At 51.0% G+C, this 12,531-nt stretch overlaps 1 protein-coding gene across 1 annotated transcript in view; it reads left to right on the top strand.

The window, feature by feature from the left end:
- The first annotated feature begins 698 nt into the window (after nucleotides 1-698).
- Nucleotides 699-12,531, top strand: part of KCNK5 (potassium two pore domain channel subfamily K member 5) — a 37,167-nt gene continuing 25,334 nt past the window's right edge. Inside the window, exon 1 of the mRNA XM_045844085.1 lies at nucleotides 699-1,248. Within this exon, the coding sequence (XP_045700041.1) occupies nucleotides 1,063-1,248 (186 nt within the window). The 5' untranslated portion in view covers nucleotides 699-1,062. The remainder of the gene's footprint in view (nucleotides 1,249-12,531) is intronic.

The following is a 12,531-nucleotide window of genomic DNA, read 5'->3' as shown; positions in this document are numbered from 1 at the left end:
AGGAAGAAAATATGGCTAATAAGGGGGATCAGGAGTGCGTGGGGGCGGGAGGGGGCGCGTTGCAATTTTAAATAGGCCTGGGAGTATCAAAGAGGTGAGCTCTCCTGAAGCTAACAATGTGTGTGTAGTGGGGGTGTGGTAAGGGAGGGGTCTCGCACAGAGTGCTGCCTAAACTGATCCTTCCCGGTGTGGGGGTCTCGCGCCAGAGCAGGCGAGACTGGGCCAGAGTGAGAAGTCACACCATTGTGGCTGGGTTAATGCCTGCCATCCTGGTTCTCTACAATTTCTCCAGTCCCTTTCTGACCCCCTTTCCCCAGGCTTATAATTTTTGGAAGGTGTTTGAGACAGAGAGGCCGAGATCAAGTTTTCTTGGCAGAAACATCAGTAAATGAAAACCGACTTGCAGTGAAAGTAACAATAGTAATAACTTCCTGATCCCAGTCATTAACACGTTAATTTTATTTAATACATTAGTACTAGTACCAGGTGCGAGTCCCGGAGACCACAGCCGCTCAGGCTTTCAGCACCCGGCACCAGGCACCAGCACGAGGGAAGCGCAAGGAGCGTGGAAGCTCTACCCAGCAGACTGCGTGGGGCGTGGTCTGCGCGGGGGCGGTGCTGGTGAGGGGCGGGCCCCGGTCGGCCCCTCCCCCACGGGGGGGCTCGGCGCGGGCGGGCAGTGCGCGCTCGGGAGCTGATTAAAGAGGCGCGCGGAGGCGGGCGCGGTGCTTACTTCAGTGGCTCGCCTAGGGTGGCCCACGTGTCTCCCAGAGTCTGGCCCTGAGTTCCCCAGCTGCTTTCGCCACTGTAATCCAGGGCGACCCCTATCCCCTAGGTGTGTGCTCATCCCCGGCCCGCGTGAGCAGGACCACGCACAGTTCCCAGCGCTCAGGGGGCCAACTTGGAGAAGCAACTTGTTCGGGGAACCTCGCCGGGGGTACGGAGCACTGCGCATGCGGAGCTCCAAATTCAAACAGCTGTTTCCAGAGGCTGGAGGGCCGGTGGACCCGGAGCCACTGGGTCTAGGGGACGCTTTCTTGAGGAGGCGGCCTCTCGGGAGCCATGGTGGACCGGGGCCCTTTGCTCACCTCGGCCATCATCTTCTACCTGGCCATCGGTGCGGCGATCTTCGAGGTGCTGGAGGAGCCACACTGGAAAGAGTCTAAGAAAAACTACTACACACAGAAATTGCATCTACTCAAGGAGTTCCCGTGTCTAGGCCAGGAGGGACTGGACAAGATCCTGCAGGTGAGGCGCCGCTTTACCCGTATAAACGCCTGAAGCTGGCTGCAGGTTTAGGAGTGATGAAGGGCACCCCTCACACCTTTGGATGACCCTCAGTTCCTGTGGGTTGGCCTGGGAGTGATAGGAGAGAATGTCGCACCATGGATCTGGCTGCTGGTATCTTTCGTTTACCCGTGGACACAGGAGTCACCCACGCGCGGAGGCTCTTTGGAAGCCAGTTTGTCCAGAGAGAAGAATTTAGGGCTGACCTCCGGGTGAACCGGGCCCTGCAGTGGCTCGGTGTGGGTACCGCCCTCCTTGGAGGAAGGCTGTGGGGCGGATAAAAGCATTTATCTTTCCTTGGAGACGCTCCGGGAGTTCGGGAACCGAGCGAAGTGTCACCCCCCACCCCACCCCCAGCATCTCCACCTCCCATCTCCGGGCTAACGCCGCTCCCGCACGGCTTGGGGATGTGAGCCCGGCAGAATTGCGGGCGAGTCCTCAGAACCAGCCTAAGCAAAGATCCCCTTCTCCCCGTAGGGCTGAGGAGTCGGGTAAGGGGGCTTTGTCGGGCCCGAGCCACTGGGGTGGGGGCTGGTGACTGGAATGCTGGAGATGCGCTCAGGCTTCCGGGAGAGCTTATCTGTTTATCAGGGAAGGCTAACTCCAGGGGCTTGGAATTAAACTTTGGAAAGTAGTAGGTTGAACAAAAGAACAAAACCCAGAATGTTCCTTAGGGTGGGTGGAAAGAGGTTATGCAGAATGGGAGGTGGTGGGGAGAGTTTCTCACCCATGTTAGCATTGGGAGTTTCTTCTGGTTCATAAGCCCTATGGATGGCATTGACCTCAGTGGGATAAACCGACCTTTCACTGGGAATAGAGGCCCTCTACCGCAGATTCCTGAAGGCTCTTAGCTTCAACCATTCGCCCTTGGCCTGCACTAATGGCATCCCTCCAGTGAAATGACCAGGACTGGAGTAAGGTCCGGTGAGGGTTCTAGATTGTGAGGTGGAATAGGAGTAGTTGATCTAAGATGTTACATTTCTCTTGGGGTGAAAGATGCCATAAAGGAGGTTTGATGAGGAACAGCATTTAATCTACAGCAGTCCTCCAAAACATTATGGCTGTCTGGTTGTCTCATTTTTCTGGCCTTGATTTCCCCATCTATAAAATGGAAATGAACCAGTCCTTGTCCGTCTTTCCTGCCCTGAACTGTTGGAAGGTTGAAGCATTGGAAACCATGAAGCTGCTTGTGTTTCCCTTTTTGTCCCCAAATCATTAGACATTCACAAGTGAGCATGTTACTGCCTCCTGGCAGCTGGGCAAGTAGACTTGTTCTCTCCGAGGCCACTGGAAAGGGGCAGGCTCAGGCCAGCAGGTTGGTGTTTGATTTCAGTGGGGAGGGTTTCCAGGGTGGGGGCTGGTGGGATGTGAGGTTGGTAAGGAGGATGAACTTCAGGAGGTGGGCTAGCTTGGGATGGCAGGAGTTCTGGGGTGATGCGGGTTCCTCTGGCTGGGTATCTGCCCTGTGTGCATGTGTTGGGGAGGGGTCACTTTATAATTTCCCTTGAGGAAACAATTCTTCTGGACAACGAGCTGTTGTTTAGTTTCTTCCAGGGCTTTGTTTAGAGGGGAAGAAGTGAGGCGAGTATGATAAAGAATTGAGCTGCCCTCGAAGTTTCCCTCTTCGCTGCTCCTCCACCAACCACTGCAGGGGAAGGAAGGAAAGAATTCAAGGCTGTATGTGGGAAAATAAACTTCAAAACAGGAGGAGAAGGGAAAAGGGGGGTCGGGGTGAGGCAGCCTGGTGCAGCTGGTGGTAAGGAGCTTTGGGGGCTAGACAGCTTTCTTAAGGTGTTTGAGCAGACAAAATGTCTTTTATTTTGAGGTCCTGTTAGATCCCATCCCCAAAGCAGGCAGGTAACTTTTAGAAAATGGATTTGGGCATTTGGCCAGCATGATTTAGAGATGATTATGGGTAGCCCTGTCCCCATCCTCAGCCAGAAACTCTCCAATCATCTCCAAAAGGTTGAGTCTCTTCTCTTCATAGGAAAAACCCAAGAAATGAAAACCAGTGGAAGCATTTTGTTAGTGTTACTTTTAGTCTCCAGAAGTTTTCTGGGGCTCGGCTTTCTGATGCGACTCTGAGCATTGCCTCAGACCAGAAATTGGTTTAACGGAAAATGAAAACTCAAAAATCTTTCCATTTGGGTTGTTTGGGCATTTTCCACCTGAACTTCTGAATCACCTTTGTAATTCTAAAGAAGTCCCTGGCTAGGAATTCCTGGGGTGGGGGCAGGCTCTTGGGAAGGGTTGTTGGAAGGGTGTGGGGGTGGTGCAGTCTAGGTTGGGGTTTTTCTCACTGGAAACTTTGCTTTCAGATTTGTGAGGAAGGGAGTTTACACACCTTTCTTTAGATCTTTGGAAATAGGCCCTGAGTTGTCAGGTGCTTCCTCCCCGTTCAAGCTGTGGCTGAATTGAGGCAGAGGTTGACTTTCATATGCTGTGTGCGCCCCACCAGCCTTGTACCACGTGGTTGCCCTCCTTCCTGCCTTCAGAACCATTTTGAATCCTTTGTTGTGACCCTTGTTCCACCAGGGTTTGGGGGGACCCTGTCCCCCAGCCTCTTCCTAAATTACAGAGACTCCCGTGAGGAGAGTTAGCATGGACTGATCCCCTTAATGTTGGGCATTGTGGACAGTATCTGCATTTTGTGAGAGAGGGTACAATCTGATTTTGCCGTCTGGCTTGGCCATTTACTCATCAAGCCATTTAAATTTCTCATCTGCAAAATGACGGTCTGGTGAGGGTCAAATAAAGGAGCAGCATTCAGCCAGATATAACGTAGGCGACCAAGCTGTCACTTGCACTTGTAGTACACACATTGATCAAGGCAACTGGCCAAGGGCTTTACCTGTATTAGTTCAGGTACTCCTTACAGCCCCCTTACCTATTTAGATAAGGACGCCGAAGGTCAAGGAAGTTAGAGTGGTTTTGGTGACACATCAAGAAAGTATGGCCTGGGGTGGGGACCAGCTGCCTGCCTCCTCGCACACCCCTGCCCTTCCTCTTGGGCATGTGAAGCTGTTCAGTGGTTGGCCTGTAAGTGAGTTTAGTAAATTGGTTCAGCTGGACTCTGGTCTGCTGGGAAATTCTATTTTCCATTCCCCCAAGAACAGGCCTCTGCACGCAGGCTCCTCTATGCTGTGCCCGGCTGTGCTGCTACCTCCTCCGTTAATGAAGTAGGCGTCACTCCGTTGAACCCCACTCCTGAAAGCACACAAATGCAGAGGATTGGGGTAAAGGGGAAGAATGAGTCTTTCTCGGCCATCACCTCTGGTGTGCAGTGATCATAAACAGGAAGGATTTGAGAGCTCACCAAGCACCGGGGCTTCCATTAAGCACTTCACATACATTCTTATTTTCATCTAATCGTGGTGACCAACCCCAGTTACAGATGAGGATGAGGCTTGAAAAAAATGATATCATATTGCCAGTCTCATAGTGCAGAGTCAGTTTTCAAATCCAAGTGTATTGTATTCGAAAGTACATGGAAATTAGTCAACAAGCATTTATTAAGCACCCACTGTGTGTCAGACACCAAGCAAGGTGCTGGAAGTGCAAAGGTGAATTAAGACATAGCCGAGATTTGGCTGGCTGCTGGAGATAAGAATGAATAAACCCACCTTGACAATGGTTTGTGAGGGCCCCACAGAGGTGGTCAGGAGCGACTCTTACTGAGCACCCCCAGGTCCAGCCTGAGGGGTCAGGGAGGGCTTCCAGGAGGAGATGACCTCAAGCTAGAGTGGGGTCTTGGAATTAGGAGGGTTTAGCAGGGTAAAGAAGAGGAAAGAGAATGGGGTATTGCTTTGTGCTGTGGTTCTTGAGATGCCCAAGTCTCATGGGTGTGTGGTAAGTAGGGGTCACCCCAGACCCTGCCTTCCACTGGGACACCCCATCCCTAACTCTGGCTTTTCCAAGACTGCTCACATAGATGACCAGTTCCCAGGAGCTTCTTGGATGTTGCAGACCTCCTTACTGCCTAAGCTGCAAACTGTGTTATCCTATTGGAAGGTTTTCTCTCCCTTTTATTTTTCTGGACCCCTACCTACTCTATACATGCTCTAGTTCAATAGTGAGGTTCATTCCAATTTTGAGGTCCTCACGTCCTGTTGTTAACACTAATCCTCCTCCTAAAATATGAAAAATACAGCCATGTGGTAAAATTACATCTGACCAAAATGCTCAGAATGGGCCACATTCATTGAATTTTTTGTAGAATCGAGGGTTAACATGAAAACCTCTTTTGTGTCAAGCCGTGTTAGAAATTGTAAAAGTGCACTGGTCCATTTAAATGCCTTTGTAAGTAAAGGGAACACAATAGATCTTTTGATTGTCCAGAATCATTGGAGGCCCCCACATTAGTTCACATTTGAACTCTCACCTTCTAGGAATGGAGAAATGGAGAGCAGAGAAGTGGGTTTGGAAGAGGAAATGGAAATGGAAGAAAAGGGTCCCTTCCCAAAGGCTCTCCCCCCCCCCCCCCCAATTAATGTTTTGCTCAAAGTCCAGGCAGCGCCTCCTAACTTTTTTTTCTTTTTTTTTTTTTTTGGATTGATAAATGGGCCTTAGTTAACTGCTCTGGTTAGAGTTTTAACAGTAAAGTGAATTTTTATTGAATGATTTCGAGAATTTTACTAGAGCCCTCAGGACAGTTACAGATGGCATGCTAATAGAGACTTACTGAGGTTAGAAATTAGCAAGTGTTGAAATGTTCTAGAGGGGGGGCTTCTTATTGCATGGGGGGGTGCAGGGTGAAAGGGAGGTGATGACTGCTGCTTCTAAGTATTTTCCTGGGGTTTTGCCATATTTATAGTCTGTCCTATAAAAGAAACAGAATCTTCCAGTTTTGAATGCTGTGCTTGGCTGGCTCTGACCTCAGGCCGTGGGCTTTCATCTTGAACTTGGCTGTTGGCTGTTAGATCAGGCTCAGCTTCAGAACTCTATGTGTGTGTTTTGGAGGGGGCGGGAGGAGCAGGAAAGTACAAGGCTTTGGGGAGCAGAGGAGCCATGTTCCTGAGAATGGTACTCCCAAGACAGTTTGTACAACTTGAGAAGTTAGATCTAAGTGGTGCTACTGGCCACAACCAGGTGATACAGAGAGGCCAGGTGAGGTGCGTGACTAGAAAAACACTTGGAATAGATTTATCTCCCTGTTTTTGGTGTTCCTTTTGGGGAGTGGAGAAGGTAGAGGACAGTCTCAGAGATTCCTGGGAGCATCCCGCCGGAGCAGCCCAGCGCCATGGCCTTGGCCTGCTGCCACGGGGCAGAGAGATAAGGGTCGGATAAGGAAGCTCTCTGGGTTTAGCCAAGGAATTTGTGCTTTCCAAATTTTTGCAATTTTCAAGTCAGGGAGTGAACAGCATTTCAGAAAGTTTCTCTTCACAGCCGTTCGTAACGTAAAAGAAGTGTAATATTCTCCTGTAAACTAACGTTCTTTCTCTGGGTTGGTCCCTTCACCCTATGAATTGTTATGATAAGGATACTTCCTCCCTTTTCTCCTTCTGATATGATAAGAGTATCAAAGCCCACAGAGCTCAGAACACCGCCCCCCCCTCCCCAAAGAGCCTGCCCATGCTCTGTCATACCCCAGCTTTCAGTTAAGATACTACTCTCTTTCTTCCCTGAGCCCCTTGGGAGGTCTGGGTCCTTCTCCCTGCCAAAGACATCCCCCATTTGATGTGACCCTTCATACTATGCCTTAGTTGCACCTTTGTGTAAACGTGGGGCAGTGTAGTCCAGCTCTGTATAACTGCCTGAGGCCTCTAGGCTTTTTACCAGCAGTTAATCTGATCTCTGAACTTCAGAGACCTGGGCAACGTTAAGGAATCACAGAGGAGTCCCTTGCTGCCAGCTGTCATTTCTTTGTTTGCTGAAGCCTCAAAATCCAGATGCGGCTCCAGCCCCCAGGAGCTCAGTCTAGCTGGGGAGAGAAACAGGGCCCTGGTGGTGAAATGAGGGGAAATACGGTCCTGGTGCTGAATGATGGTTTACAGATGGTTGAGGTTGGAGAGACAGATTCGGGTCAAAGGGCCTTGGAGAATTCAGTTCCTGTTTCCTGAGGCCTGTAGAACCTCTCGGCCTGCAGGAGATCTGGCCCTGAACAAAACATAACCCCTGCCCTCAGGGAGCACCAGATCTAGGTAAGGAGCTGCTACCTGGTGGACATTGGTAGGTATACTGGAGGTCCCGAGTGTGTGCCATTGAGAGGTTCATTTCTGCTTTGGAACTTAGAGAAGGGGACTTTGAGGCAGGTGGGAAGGATAACCAGCCCCTGTGAGCATTCTGCTCAGTACTTGCTATATGCCAGGCATTGAGCTGGTGCTTTACCTGTGTCTCAGTGAAACAGTCCTATGGGTCCACTCTTATTATTGTGCCTGTTGTATAGGAAACCAGAGGCCAGAGCATTTGCTGGGGTCTACATGGCTAGCTAGAGGCTGAGATTCACCATGCCTTGCTGACTTCAGAGGACCATGAGTGGAGGTAGAGCCCAGGAGTTTGGAGTAACAAGTGTGGGTGATGATGCAAACTAACAGTTCCTGAGCACTTGCCTGGCTGGCATATGCTGTGTGAACTGTTTTGTGCACCATCTCATAAATCCTTGTTGCAGCCCTGTGCAGTAGGTACTCTTGCTGGAACTTCCTCATGGGGGAGCAACAGAATGGACCATAAGTCATGTACCAGAATGGACCAGAGGTTCCATAAGTCAGTCGAGGCCATACTACTCAGAAGTGGAAGAACAGGGATTTGAACTCAGGGCCCACACTGAACCATTTTGTTTTACATGAGGCCACAGTGAAGGTGGGAAAAACAAGGAGCAAAGGTCTACAGGTGCAAGCAAGGTTTGAGTGGTGTCTTCAGAGCAATGGGATGACTTTCAGGAGGCTTACTCAACTGTGTGACTTCAGCAAGTCACCTCCCATGTGAAATGGGATGATAGTACAGGAGCACCCACATGCCTGCAGAATCCACATAAACAACTAGTCATAGTGCCCGGTACATGAGACAGGTAACTGGCCATGTTTCAGCTGCTGTTCCTGCACCCTATCTCTGTGGGGGGCAGGGAGCATTCCCTACATGCTTCAGGGCCCATCATGGACGGAACCTCCAACCTGCGTGCAGGTAGAAGCACAGGTGAGAAAATAAATGCACCACATTCCTCCATTTTCCATTTTCTGCCATTTTACCCACAACCTTCTCTAAAGAGTTCATGGTCACCACCTTAAATTATGGAAGGTTTACTTCCTTTTCTTCCAGCATATCCCTGCTCCCTGCTCTGGAGGAAAGAGGAAAGGCTTTCCCTGCTCAGTCCTGGCTTGTCGCAGGCCTTTAGTTAAACCTTTTCCCTTCTGGAGGATTCTTGTGTCTGATGGTCTCATGGGTGACCTCCCTGGAAGTGGCCACGTGGGATCTGGGGGTCAAAGCTGTACCCTCCTTGGAGGCAGATACCACCCACTTCCCCTCTCAGAGGGTCCTTGGTAGCCAGGACTCTTTGATTGGCTTGAAATGTATATTCTCTTTTTCCTCTCCTCTCTGTAAATATTTGGGTTTCCTGCCTAAATATCTAGGGAGGATTGTGTACTTCTGGCTGTTGTCACCTCCCATGGCCCACTGTAATCTTGCTGTAGCCACTCATCCGGTCCCCTTGATGGGGAGAGGCCTGCCTCAAAGTCTAGGAGAGAAGCCCAGTCGAGTCCCACCCTTTATCTGAGCGGCCGGGTGCTTGTGTCTGAATCACTGTGTAGAGAATAGTTCCGATTCTTCCCACAGTTCTGGTCTGTGCTGTGAGATCTCACCCCTCTGTTTGTTCTCTACTTTCTTCGAGTAAATTCATCCATTCTTTCTAGAGGGCTCGGAATGCCCGTTAATGGTTGGGGCCACAGTTTCCCACCTTGGCCCTGGGTTCCCAGGCCCAGCCCACAAGACATGCTCCGTATGTGTGTGAGTTTTAGGCAACCACTGACTTGCTCAAAACATGCCTTTTAGGTCTGGGTGCCCAGCATTGTGCCTGGCTGTGGCGGGGACGCAGAGAGCCGTGTGGACCTCTGGGTTAGAAGTACAGTCAGGAGGGGAGGAGCCTCCTACAAGATAAGATGGTTACCTGGGTAAATGAGCCAGGCCCAGACTCTGGCCCTGAATCCTGGAGAGGTGAGGGGACATGCCATTATCAGAATTTACCCCCCCTTCAAGCCACAGGAGGTGGGGCCATGTTTCTTAGTGGTTAAGGACGGGCCTTCACGTCACCCCAGCACATTCCTTCATCGGAATACCCTTGGGAGTGATAACAGCCGAAAATGCAAGTAAAGCTTGCTCAGTTCCTAGTTAACCTTTAAGACCAGCTTAATGTTATCTTCTGTTTAAAGGATTTTACTGAACAGACTGCCCTCTCCCTCTCTGGGTCTGTTTGTCTCCAGGAATCCCCTTCTCTGCTCTCGCTATCCCTTGGTTCATGAACTTTTCCTAAACGCTTACCCCTGGGATTACCAAGGCAGTCGGCATGAGCACGTTTAGCAAGTCTGTCCCTGCAGGGTTAGATGCAGGATGGTTGCGGTGCTTTCTGCTTTCAAGGAACTTGAGACAAAGCAAATAGTCAGTCCTCCATTCAGCAGATGCTTATGTCACATGTACATCACGCAAACATCATGCATGTATACTATGTGCCCAGACCTATTATTTGAGACCTGCTGCAAAGAAAAAGTTTCATCCCTGACTTTTGGAGAATGTCTTCAGGCCACAGACTGCAGAAAACAAGAAGTCAAGTGACGTGGCAGTGGTGGAGGGGGACAGAGCGGGGAGTGGACAATGCCCCTCTGCCCTGCCCCTTCTTTGTGGAAACTTGTTGGATCTTCAGAGCCTTCTGAAGAGGAGGAGCAGGAGGGAGCCTGGGCTGTCTGCATGGGAGAAGGGCATGTCCCTAGCTTATATCTCCTTTGTCATGACTGGAGCCTGCACTGGGCCTTTTCTGCCCCATGGCCCACCCCACAGGGCACCCCTTCCAACAGCTGACCAAGGATGCTGGCCCCAGGGGAGGGCTCTGCACACCCATCATCTGAGGTACCTTCCTGTGACCTCTGTGAGGTCTGGCAGTGAAATGCCATCCCATTTGCCAGATGGAAAAAACCAGGCCGGGTGAGGAGCTCAGGGTAGACTGTCTCTAGAACCAAACTCAAGTTAAACTTAGTCCCCATGCCTAGTCCAGAGCCTTTCTTTGTGGAGCCGTTTGTCACCCCGCCTCTAGTCCCTTTTTAAATGACCCTTAAAACCTTGATGGTTTGGGAGCGTAGAGTGCTTACTCAGCCTACACTAAACTGGTCTGCCTGACTTCTTAATGTGCCCAGCACACTCCTTCCTGTCGTCTCGGGTGCCAGCTTCCTCACCCACAAGTGAGTTTTTCTGGGATAAGAGGCAAAACTTGAAATTGTGGTGAACCATAGACTGAGAAAGGAGGATGTTTTTTGGGGCCATCCAGAGCCTGGGGCAGAAAGGATATGATACCTTCCCAGGGAGTTTCCGGTCATAGGACACCGCTCCCCACGTGTCTGTGCCCAGGAAGCTGTCGTTGGCTGGTTCGGAGCCTTGGAGGCTGGCACAGCCAGTGTGGGCAGAGGGTCAGGCTCTGAGCACCTCTCCTGGCAGCGAATCATAAAATGTTGAAGCTGGACGGAGCTTACTGGGTATCTAACGGGTCTCCCTTTACAGCCCTGGAGATAAGGCTCAGACTTTGTGAGGTTATGTAACTTTGTCAAGGTTGCCGTGCTTGCCAGGGGCAGGGTTAAGTGCAATAGAGGGGTACTTAGAGCTAAGTGGGTCAATTAGGGAAGGCTTCTTGTAAGGAGTGGCCATAAGTGTCAGCTGAACAGGCGATCGCCACACCTAATAGGTTCCCTGGTCATTGCCACAGCGTCTGCCATCCTCGGGGTCAGATCCAGACCCCCAATTCAAAAACCCTCTGTGGCTTCTCCCTGAGACTAAGGGTCAACATTCCTGCTGTGGCCCAGGTGATCTGGACTCTGCGACTTGTGTGGCCTCGCCTCACCCCACCCTTGGTCCCAGTGCCTCGATACAGACAGGAGGCCATCTCATGAGGGTGGAGAGGCCCATGTCCCCTGATACCATAAATGACTGGGGAGGGTGGCTAAGGCAGGCACGACAACTGTCACACAGCACTGGGAATGTGAGCTGGCACTTGCTGAATTGAAGGAAAGCCTGGGTGGGCCAGGTCAGGGCCATTTCACCAACCCCCAACAACGTAAGACAGGCTGTGGGGAACCTCATTTTGTAGGTAAGGCAACTGAGGCAGAGAGCTTGAATGACTTAATCAAGGTCATGCTGCTAGTTACTGGCCTGAACCCAAGCTTTCTGAGTCCAGAGCTCTGCAGAGTTGCCTCATTTTAGACTCCCCGTGTCCTAAATTCCCGCCAGTCCTACCGACCTTGCTGAGCTACCAGACACTCCTTGGGACTGTTTTCTGCTTGGGCTTCGTTTTAGCACCCAGCACCCAGCATCACGCTGCTCTCTTCGTTTGGCTTTGCACACTGCTGTTTCTGACCACATTGACCATATACAGGTTTGTTTGCATTTTCAGTGTGACAGTTTTAAAACAGGAAAACCTGAGTTATGTAAGTGGGTGCCGCAGCTCGGAGTTGGGACTGTCAGCTTGTCCCCTGACCCTTTGCTGCAGGATTTATGGATCAGAGGACCCAGAGACCAAGTCCTCAAGGAAAATCAAGGAGCTGGAGGGGGAGGCACAGTTGCCTCTTAGCTGTGGGGTTCCTGTCTGCATTCCACATTATCATTTGTCACCTCCCTGGTAGCTAAATCCACACTCTTGACACATCTCCCCATTTGACTTCCCAGGGCTAGCCCCCAGCAGGACTCTGGTCTGCACCTTGGGAGGGATAGCCTGAGCCTTGCCTTCCTCCTGGGGTGTAAGCGTGCCAACACTGCCTGCACGGCTAGGGACAGACTGGTGATTTTGCTGCATGCTGAGGACCGGGGCAGGTCCTTCATGGGCTGAATGTTTATTTTGGCTTGGGTGCCCTTTGTGTCTAGGCGAGTTTCTTGTTCTTCCCATGCCCCCGATGCAGGATGGCACCTGTTCACAGACCTTCTGTAGGAGAAAGAACAGCAGCTCATACCTTCCCCATCGCTCCTGTTCAAATAAAACTCTTGCCTCCCAGGTCATGGAATGCATCCTGACAGTGTTAGCTTTGGAAGGGTGCCCTTCCCTTCTCAGCATCCAGGCCC

The sequence above is a fragment of the Phyllostomus hastatus genome, unplaced genomic scaffold, assembly GCF_019186645.2.
Source record: "Phyllostomus hastatus isolate PE091 unplaced genomic scaffold, TTU_PhHast_1.1 phas_contig_40, whole genome shotgun sequence".
Classification (NCBI taxonomy): domain Eukaryota; kingdom Metazoa; phylum Chordata; class Mammalia; order Chiroptera; family Phyllostomidae; genus Phyllostomus; species Phyllostomus hastatus.
Note: the sequence above shows the minus strand (reverse complement) of the source record. Positions and strands in the feature narration are given on the sequence as shown.